The 15,661-nt window shown below is 50.9% G+C and overlaps 1 protein-coding gene across 1 annotated transcript in view; it reads right to left on the bottom strand.

Annotated features, from left to right (window-relative positions):
* The window catches only part of jag2b (jagged canonical Notch ligand 2b), a 238,112-nt gene that overhangs the window by 13,348 nt on the left and 209,103 nt on the right, over positions 1-15,661 (bottom strand). Inside the window, exons 21-22 of the mRNA XM_070879688.1 lie at positions 8,299-8,412; positions 5,975-6,090 (exon numbers count right to left, since the gene is read on the bottom strand). Of these exons, the coding sequence (XP_070735789.1) occupies positions 5,975-6,090; positions 8,299-8,412 (230 nt within the window). The remainder of the gene's footprint in view (positions 1-5,974; positions 6,091-8,298; positions 8,413-15,661) is intronic.

The following is a 15,661-nucleotide window of genomic DNA, read 5'->3' as shown; positions in this document are numbered from 1 at the left end:
TGTACGGTTCAATGAGATCACCTCTCATTCTTCTAAACTCGAGAGTATAGGCCCAATCTATTCAATCTCCGCTCATAGAACAGCCCTTTCACCCCAGGGATCAGTACAAGATAATGAAGGGAATAGATTGTGTCACAATTGACAGTTTGTTCCAATTAAATAGGTTTTGGAGAACCAGGGCTCACAAATTTAAGTTGCATAAGGCCAGATCTAGGATGTGTATCAGGAGGTGGTTCCTTTCCCAGACAATCGCATCTTTGTTTAAAAAGGGAGAAAGGGAGTAATTACAGGCCAGTCAGCCTAACCTCAGTGGTGGGAATATTATTGGGAAAAATCCTGAAAGACAGGATAAATCTTCAATTAAAAAGACATGGATTAATCAAGGACAGTCAGCATGGATTTGTTAAGCGACGGTCGTGTATGACTAACTTGATTGAATTTTTCGAGGAGCTAACCAGGAGGGTCGATGAGGGCAGTGTGTATGATGTAGTGTATATGGATTTTAGCAAAGCTTTTGTTAAGGTCCCACATGGCAGACTGGTCACGAAAGTAAAAGCCCATGGGATCCAGGGCAAAGTGGCAAGTTGGATCCAAAATTGGCTTAGAGGCAGGAAGCAAAGGGTAATGATTGATGGGTGTTTTGTGACTGGAAGGATGTTTCCAGTGGGGTTCCACAGGGCTCAGTGCTGGGTCCCTTGCTTTTTGTGATATATATCAATGAGACTTGGACTTAAATGTTGGGGGTATGACTAAGAAGTTTGCAGATGGCACTAAAATCGGCTGTGTGGTTGATAATGTAGAAAGCTGCGGACTGCAGAAAGATATCAATGTACTGGTCAGGTGGGCAGAACAGTGGCAAATGGAATTCAATCCACATAAGTGCGTGGTAATGCATTTGGGGAGATCTAACAAGGCAAGGGAATACACATTAAATGCTACGACATTGAAAAGTGTAGAGGAACAAAGGCACCTTGGAGTGCATGTCCACAGATCCTTGAAAGTAGCAGGCCAGATAGATAAGATGGTTAAGGCGGAAAATGGAATACTTGCCTTTATAAGTTGAGGCATGGGATACAAGAGTAGGGAGGTTATGTTTGAACTGTATAAAACACTAGTTAGGCTGCAGCTGGAGTAATGTGTGCAGTTCTGGTCACCACATTACAGGAAAGATGTGATTTGCACTGGAAAGGGTGCAGAGGAGATTTACAAGAATGTTACTTGGAGAATTTTAGCGATAAGGAAAGATTGGATAGGCTGGGTTTGTTTTCTTTGGAACGGAGGAGGCTGAGTGAAGGCCTTATTGAGGTGTATAAAATTGTGAGGGACCTGGATAGAATGGATAGGAAAGACCCGTTTCCCTTAGCGGAGGGGTCAACAACCAGGAGGCATAGATTTAAAATAATTGGAGGGAGATTTAGAGGAGATACGAGGGTGGTGGGAGTCTGAAACTCACTGCCTGAAAGGGTGGTAGAGGCAGAAACCACATTTAAAAGATACTTGCATGTGCACTTGAAGTGCCGTAACATGCAGAGCTACGAACCAAGAGCTGGAAGTGAGATTAGGCTGGATAGCTCTTGGTCGGCCGGCGCGGACACGATGGGTCGAAATGGCCTCCTTCCGTGCTGTAAACTGCTATGATTCTATGAATAGTGGACCTCGTGTGATGGATGCAGACTCGCTGAATTCCTTCAAGCGAGAGCTGGACCCGTTTGTGTCCGGGGCGGAGATCACCTCTTACAGTTGGGTAGGTACCGCGGGGAATCCAGGGCCACAGTGATCTCCTGGGCTAGTTTCCATCGCCTAGATGGGTCGGAGAGGAATTTCCCAGATTTATCCGTATTTTTTGCCTCTCAAAGGAGATCACACGGTTCAGGGTGGGGTGGAGAGTGATACACAAGGTATGGCATGTGTGTGGGACAGGCTTGATTGACCAGCGGGTCTTCACCTGTCTGGCTCTGGTCATACGTACAAGGGATCTTGCCCTGTTCTTAAAGATTTTCCTCACGCTGAAGGAGTTTTATCTTCCCTACAACAGCCTGATAACAGCACCGTAAGTGCCTCGAACACAGACCATGTACAAATGATAAACACATTACACAAGTACAAATGCAAGAGTCACTGAACATCAGAGCTTCAAAAAGAAAAAAAAGAGCACAAAACCTCAATTCAGCGAGTGCCTTGTGTCTCATTACCAACTATCTTTCTATCCTTTCCACCACCTGATCCCCCCCCCCACCCCCGTGCCCCCAGTACTGGCACTGGGCTACGGGCACTACAGCCACTGGTGGAATGGAAAAGGTGGAAGATTAAAGCACCCCCATCATGTGATTTTGGAGTTCATGATCAGACCCTGGATCTCATCATTGAGCACTGCCCTCAGAGGGAATTCGCAGGCAGCCTACAAGACATCCACACTGTTACACTGGAAGCTTTGGCCTGGATATCCGACTTGGATATTTACATTTGATTTGCTACTACCATACTAAAGAGGAGTCACTGGCAACTCTCCAAACGACCATCCTTCCCATGCAGACTTAGATGGGAAGTACTGCTAGGCTATTTGGCTGCGGAGAGCATCACAGTCAAATCAAAGCCCAGCCCCATTCCTTACAGTTGGAGACACTGAATAGCCATAAAACATCGTAACCCTTGCTGGTTTCACCCCCACATTTAACCCAGGGGCCCTGAACCCAATTGTAGTGCCCCGCTGAGATCATCACAGCCCAACGACGGAACCAAGGATCTTCTTGTAGGGATGGCTCAGTGCCAATTACCCACCATTCGATCACATGCAATCTACAGCACAGAAACAGGCCATTCGGCCCAACGGGTCTGTGCCGTTGTTTATACTCCACACGAGCCTCCTCCCACCCCTCCATCACACCCCATCAGCCTACCCTTCCTCCCTCATGTGTTTATCTAGTTTCCCCTTAAATGCATCGATACTATTCGCTCCCTGTGGCAGCGAGTTCCACATTTTCACCACTCTCAGGGTAAAGATGTTTCTCCTGAATTTATTCGTGACTCTCTTACATTTACGGCCCCTTAATTTTGGCCTCCCCCACAAGCGGAAACATCTTCTCCACATCTAGAGTCGCAGTATGTTCAGCAATGTCCCCCACAAGCTGCACTGCCTCCAGCGCAGCCCATTCCCATGTCTGCGCATGCGCAGTTTCTACAACGCAAGAGCCGGTGAGCGGTCGGTGTGGGACTGCTCAACATAGAAAATAGGAGCAGTAGTAGGCCATTCGGCCCTTCGAGTCTGCACCGCTATTCAATATGATCATGGCTGATCCTCTGTCTCAGCACCATATTCCCGCTTTCTCCCTATACCCCTTGATGCCTTGTGTCTAGAAATCTATCCATCTCCCTGAATATATTCAGTGAAAACATTTCTCCTCATCTCGGTCCTAAATTTCCTAGCCCATATCCTGAGACTGTGACCCCTTGTTCTAGACTTCCCAGCCAGGGGAAACATCCTCCCTGCATCCAGTCCATCCAACCTTTCAATGAGATCCCCTCTCATTCTTCTTAACTCTAGTGAATGCAGGCCTAGTCGACCTAATCTCTCCTCATACAACAGTCCTGCCATCTCAGGAATTAGTCTGGTGAATCTTCGCTGCACTCCCTCTATGGTAAGTATATCCTTTCTTAGTTAAGGAGACCAAAACTGCACACAATACTCCAGGTGCGGTCTCACCAAGGCCCTGTATAACTGTAGTAAGACATCCTTGCTCCTGTACTCAAATCCTCTTGCAATACTACTGTGTGGCCTCAAGGCTTAGAGGGAACATTGCTGTTCAGTATTTCATGGTAGTGAGAAGAGCTCACATCTGGTATCATCCTTGTAAATCTTGTTTTGCACCTTCTCCAGTGCCTCTATTCCCTTTTTATACTTGTATATTTAATTCCTGGCGAGTAACTAACTGCAATTATTAAACAGGAAACAAGGACGGCGTTATTCCGAGAGATTTCAAATGTTGCTTCGCAGCGAGACGTGGTGATCGATAGCAGACTGAACGGAGTCGCTATTTAAAAAAAAATTTAAAATGAAACCTTCTGATCAGCTTGCTCCGACAGACAACAAATCAAACTTGGTCTATTCTTGTAGAAACATGCCCTGCTTTCAAAGGTCTGTTTACTAGGGGGAGGCAAAGAAGAGGAGAGAAAAAAAAGCAGCGTGACAAAGCCTGAAAAGAGGCCTGTTACACAGTGATTTGCTCCTCCCAACCACATCACCTGGAAACAGCAAGGGTCACTGGAGGCCAAGAACACATGTTGCATTTATAACGCACTAAAACGCCCCAATGGGCGATCAAACAAAATCTGAGATATAAGTGGAGAAAGTGGGAAGGTTCAAAAAGCCTAGCACTGACCAAGGGACTCATGGAAAAGTTCATTCTAAGCATCTCTACATTGTGCACTTGGGATAGAAAAGGGGAGATGTCCTTTGGGCCACACCCAGGCACACTGGGTGAGTGCAGCCAACAATAACCGTCACATACAATACATGTTCTGACAAAGGGCCATCAACCTTAATTAAACGTTAACAGCTTCTCTCCACAGAGGCTGCCTGACCCGCTGAGATTTCCGGCACTTCCTGTTTTTTTTTTGCGATTCCAGAATCCGCAGTATTTTGCCTGTTGTAGTAGTTGTCACATTACTGTTTGTGAGACCGTGGCTGGATGATCTGGTGTAGGTGTTGGCCGAGGGATAAATATTAGCCAAGACACCGAGGGTAGCGGACCCTGCACTTCGGCAAACAGTGCCGTGGGATCTTTTATGACTATCTGAGGGGGCCTCACTTTAACTTCCGATCCGAAAGACGGCCCCTTCCGACAGCGCGGCACTCCCTCGGTACTGCACTGGGGAGTGTCGGCCTGGATTGCGGGCTTAAGTTTCTGGAGTGGGACGCAAACCCATGAGTTTCTGACCCAGTGCTGCCCAATGCCCGCCAGCTGGCAATACAACAACGTGCTTTTACATCGCACCGTTAACACACAGAGACATCACAAGACGCAAAGAAAACAGGCAGAGCCCAAAACAAACTAGGAAGGGCGACCAAAAGCTTGGTCAGACAATTTAAGGAATATTTTTTTTTAATATATAAAGTGGAGCGGGAGCTGAAGAGGAGCAACATTCCCGAAAGCTATGAAGCCGGGCAGCTCCTGGCCGGTCCCGCACAGCCTAGGGCCCGCTTTTCAAGCTTTACGCTTCTGCGCGAAACCGTGATTAGACCATGCAGCCCCTTAAAGGGGTTGTGCACCCCAAAATAAAAATCAGGGGGAACATTGAAGAGGAGCGCTTTCGGGTTGGAACTAGAGCGAGTGGGGCCTATCCAGCAGAAAGCATGGGCAACAGCGAGGCAAAGGGAGGGGGGAGGAGGTGCACTAGAGGCTGCAGTCAGAGGAACTGAACTTTGGGTGGTTGGAGGGGGTTGGTGGGAGAAAAAAAAAAAGAGAGGTTGGAGATATGCAGAAGGTTATAACAGAGATACAAGAGTGAGAATTTTAAATTGGAGGCACTGAGAGCGGGAACCAATGAAGGCTAGGGGGGGGGATGGGTGAGCGTGATTTGATTTTGGCTATGACATGGGCCGCAGAGTTTTGGACGAGATGACGTTTATGGAGGATGGGAGGCTGGTCAGGAGAGCATTGCAATAGTCGAGTCTGGAGGAGACTAGCCAAGGCATGATGGTTTCACTAGATGAGCGGAGGTCGGGGTGAAGATTGGCGATGCTACGGGAGATAGAAGCAGGCGGTCTTGGTACGTGGAGAGGACATGGGATCAGAAGCTCCACTCAGGGTCAAATGGAACGGCGAGGGTGCGAACAGCCGGATACAGTGGGCGGGGGAGGAACAAAAGCCAGCTAGCCATCCTATTTTCGACGGTTAACCCTCAACTCCTGCTGCACACTGTAGAACGCATAGGAAAAGAACACATCCCTCACTCGAAGATGTGAAGTCCGCCATACCTTGGTGCAGTTCACATTGCCGTTCAGGCACTGACAGGTGTTGCACTCCTGCTCCCAGCGGATTCCATGCGGGTGGTACTGGCCGGACATGAAGCACGACCGCCCAAAGCCGATGACTGCAAGGAAACAAGTCAAAGGATCACGTCTTTGCTGGAGGTTTTCAAACAGCTCAGAGATTGCAAATGTCTCCGCTCACTGAGGGGAGGGATGTCCCAGAAACATTTTCTCTTTAGATATCGTGCAAGGAGATGGGTAGAAATATCACTAATACAGAGTCAAACAGCATGTTTACAGCTCAACTACAAATGTTGTACATCAAACACTCCCAGGGCAGGTACAGCATGGGTTAGATACAGAGCAAAGCTCCCTCTACACTGTCCCCATCAAACACTCCCAGGGCAGGTACAGCACGGGGTTAGATACAGAGTAAAGCTCCCTCTACACTGTCCCCATCAAACACTCCCAGGGCAGGTACAGCATGGGTTAGATACAGAGTAAAGCTCCCTCTACACTGTCCCATCAAACACTCCCAGGGCAGGTACAGTACGGGGTTAGATACAGAGCAAAGCTCCCTCTACACTGTCCCCATCAAACATTCCCAGGGCAGGTACAGCACGGGGTTAGATACAGAGTAAAGCTCCCTCCACACTGTCTCATCAAACACTCCCAGGGCAGGTACAGCACGGGTTAGATACAGAGTAAAGCTCCCTCTACACTGTCCCATCAAACACTCCCAGGGCAGGTACAGCACGGGTTAGATACAGAGTAAAGCTCCCTCCACACTGTCTCATCAAACACTCCCAGGGCAGGTACAGCATGGGCTAGATACAGAGTAAAGCTCCCTCTACACTGTCCCATCAAACACTCCCAGGGCAGGTACAGCACGGGTTAGATACAGAGTAAAGCTCCCTCTACACTGTCCCATCAAACACTCCCAGGGCAGGTACAGCACGGGTTAGATACAGAGTAAAGCTCCCTCTACACTGTCCCATCAAACACTCCCAGGGCAGGTACAGCACGGGGTTAGATACAGAGTAAAGCTCCCTCTATACTGTCCCATCAAACACTCCCAGGGCAGGTACTGATATTAAGTTGACCAATCAGCTCGGGGCCCAATTTAGCTGGGGATGGTGGACAAAATTGTGGTGGACACCAGAGCTCAGGTGAACTGAGCGAGTGTGAACTGACTGCACCATCTCATCCGCCACAGCATCCATATTAACTGCGGTTATGCAGATCAACACTGGTCTCCTTCTGCTCCCTTCTTTACATATGGAATTAGGGTTCTTGTGTCGGAGGTTTATTTGTACACATTCTTGCCAAGGTCAAGCCCCAGCGAAACAGATTTTGTTTGAGAAAAACAGTGGCAGATTGCGAACTCATTGAAATGAAATGAATCAAAACTCTTGAGGCACAGAGAAAGCAAGCTAGAGAGTGAGCATGACCTGGAAAGGGTGAGCTGAACGCATTAGGGGAGGAAAATCACAGTGGGTAGAGACACCCTTCGGGGGCACGGCAGGGGGAGGCGACACCCTTCGGGGGCACGGCAGGGGGAGGAGACACCCTTCGGGGGCACGGCAGGGGGAGGAGACACCCTTCGGGGGCACGGCAGGGGGAGGCGACACTCTTCGGGGGCAGAGATATCCTTTGGGGGCATGACGGGCGCAGTGACACCCTCTGGGGGCATGGCAGGGGGCGATGAGCAGAGGCGACATAATGGGGTAAAAAAAAAAATGACGTAGTGAGTTATGATCGGGAACGCGCTGCCTGAACAGGACAGTGGAAGCAGATTCAATCTTAACTTTCAAAAGGGAATTGGATATATATTCGAAGGGAAAAACAATGACAGGGCTGTGGGGAAGGAGCAGGGGAGTGGGACTAATTGTATAGCACTTTTAAAGCGAGAGCACAGGCACAAAGAGCCGAATGGCCACATTCTGTGCTGTCTCATGCCATGATTCTATAAAAATGGTGCACAAAGTGGAGCTGCACGTGTTCCTCCCGGACATCACTTAGGTGCCAAAAGACAATTTGAACTCCATGTGGCCCAATCAATGCAACCAAAGCGGGAGGCTTGAAAACTGTGTCTTCAGTGAGTGTCGAGCTTCCCACCGCCCCTAAAGCCCAGGGTATCTTCCCTTAACTGACTGTTGCTGGGATACAGGCCTACAGGCAAGGAGCTACACCCTGCTACCTCCAAGGAAGCAGCCACTCATTAGAAAATAAAAAAGGGGTCATGAAATGGAAGACCATTAGCCTCTCCGCAGTCCAAGAGTGCTCTTAAGTCAGACAAGGAATTATCTTTTTTTTTTAAAAACACGTACCTTCTTGGCATCTGTAGCCTGCTCTTCCAGGGGGACAGATGCACCTGTACCCATTAATCTCATCCACACAAGTGGCTCCATAGGCACAAGGAGATGACTGGCATTCATCGATGTCTTTGAGAGAGAGAGAGAGAGAGAGAGAGAGAGAGAATAAAAAGTAGACATCAACAAAGAAATGAGGGACACTAAAAATGCTGATGAGACCACTTGCTTCCCGCTCTGCCTAATTACAGAAAGCCAGCCATGGTCTCTTCAGTCTCATCATTAGTTCCACAGTAAACAATCGAGTTAAAGCAGCTATTGAGAGCAGCCTCTAAGAGGCTTTTTTATTTCCATGCTTCATTCAGAGCCCTGTGTTCCCTGCTCTCGCAGCTGTGCTTCCAGCCACTCGCAATGAAATGTCAGAGTCTGCTGCAAAACACACAAGAGGCAAGTTCCTATCCCCTCAGCTCATCCCAGATACATACATGGCCTGCTTAGGGGATAGATTACTTAACATTTGGGGAGGGAGAAAGGGGGAGAGAGAGAGGGAGAGGGGCAGAGAATACGAGAGGGGGGCACAGAGAGAGAGAGAGCGAGCGAACAAACACGAGAGCGAGCCAGAGAGAAAACAAGCGAGAGAGAGAACACGAGAACGAGAGAGAGAGAGAACACGAGAAAGAGAGAGAGAGAGAGAACACGAGAAAGAGAGAGAGAGAGAGAGAGAGAACACGAGAAAGAGAGAACGAGAGAGAGAGAACACGAGAACGAGAGAGAGAGAACACGAGAACGAGAGAGAGAGAACACGAGAACGAGAGAGAGAGAACACCGAGAACGAGAGAACACGAGAACGAGAGAGAGAACACGAGAACGAGAGAGAGAACACGAGAACGAGAGAGAGAACACGAGAACGAGAGAGAGAACACGAGAACGAGAGAGAGAACACGAGAACGAGAGAGAGAACACGAGAACGAGAGAGAGAACACGAGAACGAGAACACGAGAACGAGAGAGAACACGAGAACGAGAGAGAACACGAGAACGAGAGAGAGAACACGAGAACGAGAGAGAGAACACGAGAACGAGAGAACACGAGAACGAGAGAGAGAGAACACGAGAACGAGAGAGAGAACACGAGAACGAGCACGAGAGAGAGAGAGAGAGAACGAGAGAGAGAGAGAGAACGAGAGAGAGAGAGAGAGAGAGAGAGCGCGAACGAGAGGGAGGGAGAGAGCGAACGAGAGGGAGGGAGAGAGCGAACGAGAGGGAGGGAGAGAGCGAACGAGAGGGAGGGAGAGAGAGAGAGACAGAGGGAGGGAGAGAGAGAGACAGAGGGAGGGAGAGAGAGATACAGAGGGAGGGAGAGAGAGAGACAGGGGGAGGGAGAGAGACAGAGAGAGGGAGAGACAGAGGGAGGGAGAGACAGAGGGAGGGAGAGAGACAGAGGGAGGGAGAGAGACAGAGGGAGGGAGAGAGACAGAGGGAGGGAGAGAGACAGAGGGAGGGAGAGAGACAGAGGGAGGGAGAGAGACAGAGGGAGGGAGAGAGACAGAGGGAGGGAGAGAGACAGAGGGAGGGAGGGAGACAGAGGGAGGGAGGGAGAGAGCGAACGAGAGGTACGGAGAGAGAGAGAGAGAGAGGGAGGGAGAGAGAGAGAGCGAGAGGGAGGGAGAGAGAGAGCGAGAGGGAGGGAGAGAGAGAGCGAGAGGGAGGGAGGGAGCGAGCGAAGGAGAGGGAGAGAGAGAGCGAGCGAACGAGAGGGAGAGAGAGAGCGAGCGAACGAGAGGGAGAGAGAGAGCGAGCGAACGAGAGGGAGAGAGAGAGCGGGCGAACGAGAGGGAGAGAGAGAGCGAGCGAACGAGAGGGAGAGAGAGAGCGAGCGAACGAGAGGGAGAGAGAGAGCGAACGAACGAGAGGGAGAGAGTGAGAGAGAGAGCGAGCGAACGTGAGGGAGGGAGAGAGAGAGCGCGAGAGAGAGAGCGATCGAACGAGAGGGAGGGAGAGAGCGAACGTGAGGGAGGGAGAGAGAGAGAGAGCGGGAGGGAGAGCGAGAGCGAAAGGGGGAGCGAGAGCGAGAGGGGGAGCGAGCGAGCGAGAGGGGGAGCGAGCGAGCGAGCGAACGGGAGGGGGAGCGAGCGAGCGAGCGAACGGGAGGGGGAGCGAGCGAGCGAGCGAACGGGAGGGGGAGCGAGCGAGCGAACGGACGGGAGGGGGAGCGAGCGAGCGAGCGAGCGAACGGACGGGAGGGGGAGCGAGCGAGCGAACGGGAGGGGGGGGGGAGCGAGCGAACGAACGGGAGGGGGGGGGAGCGAGCGAACGGGAGGGGGGGGGAGCAAGCGAGCGAACGGACGGGAGGGGGAGCGAGCGAGCGAACGGGAGGGGGGGGGAGCGAGCGAACGGGAGGGGGGGGGAGCAAGCGAGCGAACGGACGGGAGGGGGAGCGAGCGAGCGAACGGACGGGAGGGGGAGCGAGCGAGCGAACGGGAGGGGGGGGAGCGAGCGAACGGGAGGGGGGGGGAGCAAGCGAGCGAACGGACGGGAGGGGGAGCGAGCGAGCGAACGGGAGGGGGGGGGAGCGAGCGAGCGAACGGACGGGAGGGGGAGCGAGCGAGCGAACGGGAGGGGGGGGGAGCGAGCGAACGAGAGGGGGGGGAGCGAGCGAGCGAACGGACGGGAGGGGGAGCGAGCGAGCGAACGGGAGGGGGGGGGAGCGAGCGAGCGAACGGACGGGAGGGGGAGGGAGCGAGCGAGCGAACGGACGGGAGGGGGAGCGAGCGAGCGAACGGGAGGGGGGGGGAGCGAGCGAGCGAACGGACGGGAGGGGGGGGGAGCGAGCGAACGGGAGGGGGGGGGAGCGAGCGAGCGAACGGACGGGAGGGGGGGGAGCGAGCGAGCGAACGGACGGGAGGGGGAGCGAGCGAGCGAACGGGAGGGGGAGGGAGCGAGCGAGCGAACGGACGGGAGGGGGAGCGAGCGAGTGAACGGGAGGGGGGGGAGCGAGCGAGCGAACGGACGGGAGGGGGAGCGAGCGAGCGAACGGGAGGGGGGGAGCGAGCGAGCGAACGGACGGGAGGGGGAGCGAGCGAGCGAACGGACGGGAGGGGGAGCGAGCGAGCAAGCGAACGGGAGGGGGAGCGAGCGAGCGAACGGACGGGAGGGGGAGCGAGCGAACGGACGGGAGGGGGAGCGAGCGAACGGACGGGAGGGGGAGGGGGAGCGAGCGAACGGACGGGAGGGGGAGCGAGCGAGCGAACGGGAGGGGGGGGGAGCGAGCGAGCGAACGGACGGGAGGGGGGGGGAGCGAGCGAACGGGAGGGGGGGGAGCGAGCGAGCGAACGGACGGGAGGGGGAGCGAGCGAACGGACGGGAGGGGGAGGGGGAGCGAGCGAACGGACGGGAGGGGGGGGGAGCGAGCGAACGGGAGGGGGGGGAGCGAGCGAGCGAACGGACGGGAGGGGGAGCGAGCGAGCGAACGGACGGGAGGGGGAGCGAGCGAACGGACGGGAGGGGGAGGGGGAGCGAGCGAACGGACGGGAGGGGGAGCGAGCGAGCGAACGGGAGGGGGGGGGAGCGAGCGAGCGAACGGACGGGAGGGGGGGGGAGCGAGCGAACGGACGGGAGGGGGAGCGAGCGAGCGAACAAGAGGGGGAGAGAGAGAGAGAGCGAACGAGAGGGAGAGGGGGAGAGGGGGAGAGAGAGAGAGAGAGAGAGCGAGAGAGAGAGAGAGAGAGAGGGAGAGAAAGAGAAAAAGAGAGAGGGAGAAAGAGGTTTTTTCCAAACACAGTCGTGCGGATGAAAAGAAACACAAAATACCCTCCCTGTACCACCATCTTTACTCCCAGCATTGAATTCCTTCTTCAGATGGCCTGAGATCCAACTCTATCTTATCTGACAGATTATTCAAAATGTTAATCTCCAAATTAGAAAAAGATTTTAAAACTTTACTTATCCCTCATTTTAATTTATCTCTGTGGTTCCTAATTGCCCTAGCAGTAATATTTGGAGTTCATCTCATCTGTAACATGTACTTCGAAACGAGGTTTCCTCTTAATATTTCTCTCCTCTGCGCTGCCTGTTACCTCAACACTTGACTATTTCAACACTCCGGTTTGGCCCCCATAACCTGGAGCTCATCCAAAACTGCCCGTGTCCTAACTCGCACCAAGTCCCTTTCACCCATCATCGCGGACCGACATTGGCCCCCGCTCGAGTAGCGCCTCCATTTAAAAAGTCTCATCCTGGTTTTCAAATCCCTCCATGGTTTCATCCTTAATCTCCTCCAGCCCGACAAACCTCCGAGATCTCTGGCACCCTGGGCATCCCCGATTTTAATCGCTCCACCATTGGCGGCCATAATTTCAGCTGCCGAGGCCCGAAGGTCTGGAACTTCCTCTCTAAACCTCGCCGTCACTCTACCCCTCCCTTCCTCCTTTAAGACCCAAGGCAAAATACAAAAAGAGCCACTGTACAGCAAAATTCTAAAGGGTCAAAGTGTAATAAAAAGGCAAGCATGAAAGCTCGGTACCTCAATGCAAAGAGTATTTGGAACCCAGGAGAGGGCTCTGAGCTAGTTAGAGTGGGTGAGAGCTCAGATGAACAGGACCCCAAGAAAGAATGCAAAAGGCAGGAGGCAACAGAGCAGAGTAGCACTGGGGTAAGTGTAAACCACAAGGTGATAGGAAGGGACAATATGTATGAATATAAAGGGGCTGCAGGAGGGGTCCAAACTAAAAATCATGGTTTAAAAACTAGTATTAAAACACTTTACCTAAACGCACGCAGCATTCGAAATAAAGTAAATGAGTTGACAGCACAAATCATTACAAATGGGTATGATTTGGTGGCCATTACAGAAACGTGGTTGCAGGGTGGCCAAGACTGGGAATTAAACATACAGGGGTATCTGACGATTCGGAAAGATAGACAAGAAGGGAAAGGAGGTGAGATAGCCCTGTTAATAAAGGATGATATCAGGGCAGTTGTGAGAGACGATATTGGCTCTAATGAAGAAAATGTTGAATCGTTGTGGGTGGAGATTAGAGATAGTAAGGGGAAAAAGTCACTGGTGGGCATAGTTTATAGGCCCCCAAATAATAGCTTCACGGTGGGGCGGGCAATAATCAAGCGAATAATGGAGGCATATGAAAAAGGAACGGCAGTAATCATGGGGGATTTTAACCTACATATCGATTGGTCAAATCAAATCGCACGGGGTAGTCTTGAGGGGGAATTCATAGAATGCATGCGGGATTGTTTCTTAGAACAGTATGTTACAAAACCTACAAGGGAGCAAGCTATCTTAGATCTGGTCCTGTGTAATGAGACAGGAATAATAAACGATGATCTAGTAAAAGATCCTCTCGGAATGGGTGATCACAGTATGGTTGAATTTGTAATACAGATTGAGGGTGAGGAAGTAGTGTCTCAAACGAGCATACTATGCTTAAACAAAGGGGACTACAGTGGGATGAGGGCAGAGTTGGCTAAAGTAGACTGGAAACACAGAGTAAACGGTGGCACAATTGAGGAACAGTGGAGAACTTTTAAGGAGCTTTTTCATAGTGCTCAACAAAAATATATTCCAGTGAAAAAGAAGGGCCGGGCGGTAAGAGAAGGGATAACCAGCCGTGGATAACCAAGGAAATAAAGGAGAGTATCAAATTAAAAACCAATGCGTATAAGGTGGCCAAGGTTAGTGGGAAACTAGAAGATTGGGAAAATTTTAAACGACAGAAAAGAATGACTAAGAAAACAATAAAGAAAGGAAAGATAGATTACGAAAGTAAACTTGCGCAAAACATAAAAACAGATAGTAAAAGCTTTTACTGATATATAAAACGGAAAAGAGTGACTAAAGTAAATGTTGGTCCTTCAGAAGATGAGAAGGGGGATTTAATAATGGGAAATGTGGAAATGGCCGAGACGTTAAACAATTATTTTGCTTCGGTCTTCACAGTGGAAGACACAAAAACCATGCCAAAAATTGCTGGTCACGGGAATGTGGGAAGGGAGGACCTTGAGATAATCAATATCACTAGGGGGGTAGTGCTGGACAGGCTAATGGATCTCAAGGTAGACAAGTCACCTGGTCCAGATGAAATGCATCCCAGGGTATTAAAAGAGATGGCGGAAGTTATAGCAGATGCATTCGTTGTAATCTACCAAAATTCTCTGGACTCTGGGGAGATACCAGCAGATTGGAAAGCAGCTAATGTAACGCCTCTGTTTAGAAAAAGGTGGCAGACAAAAGGTAGGTTAGTTTAACATCTGTAGTGGGGAAAATGCTTGAAGCTATCATTAAGGAAGAAATAGCGGGACATCTAGATAGGAATAGTGCAATCAAGCAGATGCAACATGGATTCATGAAGGGGAAATCATGTGTAACTAATTTACTGGAATTCTTTGAGGATATAACGAGCATGGTGGATAGAGGTGTACCGATGGATCTGGTGTATTTAGATTTCCAAAAGGCATTCGATAAGGTGCCACACAAAAGGTTACTGCATAAGATAAAGTACGCGGAGTCAGAGGAAATGTATTAGCATGGATAGAGAATTGGTTGGCTAACAGAAAGCAGAGAGTCGGGATAAATGGGTTCTTTTCGGGTTGGAAATCGGTGGTTAGTGGTGTGCCACAGGGATCGGTGCTGGGACCACAACTGTTTACAATATACATAGATGACCTGGAAGAGGGGACAGAGTGTAGTGTAACAAAATTTGCAGATGACACAAAGATTAGTAGGAAAGCGGGTTGTGTAGAGGACACAGAGAGGCTGCAGATAGGTTAAGCGAATGGGCTAAGGTTTGGCAGATGGAATACAATGTCAGAAAATGTGAGGTCATCCACCTTGGGGAAAAAAAAACAGTAAAAGGGAATATTATTTGAATGGGGAGAAATTACAACATGCTGCGGTGCAGAGGGACATGAATCCCAAAAAGTTAGTTTGCAGGTGCAGCAGGTAATCAGGAAGGCGAATGGAATGTTGGCCTTCATTGCGAGAGGGATGGAGTACAAAAGCAGGGAGGTCCTGCTGCAACTGTATAAGGTATTGGTGAGGCCGCACCTGGAGTACTGCGTGCAGTTTTGGTCACCTTACTTAAGGAAGGATATACTAGCTTTGGAGGGGGTACAGAGACGATTCACTAGGCTGATTCCGGAGATGAGAGGGTTACCTTATGATGATAGATTGAGTAGATTGCGTTTTTACTCGTTGGAGTTCAGAAGGGTGAGGGGTGATCTTATCGAAACATTTGAAATAATGAAAGGGATAGACAAGATAGAGGCAGAGAGGTTGTTTCCACTGGTTGGGGAGACTAGAACTAGGGGGCACAGCCTCAAAATACGGGGGAAGCCAATTTAAAACCGAGTTGAGAAGGAATTTCTTC

This window comes from Pristiophorus japonicus, chromosome 4, assembly GCF_044704955.1.
Source record: "Pristiophorus japonicus isolate sPriJap1 chromosome 4, sPriJap1.hap1, whole genome shotgun sequence".
NCBI lineage: Eukaryota > Metazoa > Chordata > Chondrichthyes > Pristiophoridae > Pristiophorus > Pristiophorus japonicus.
This window is presented reverse-complemented; position numbering and strand designations above follow the sequence as displayed.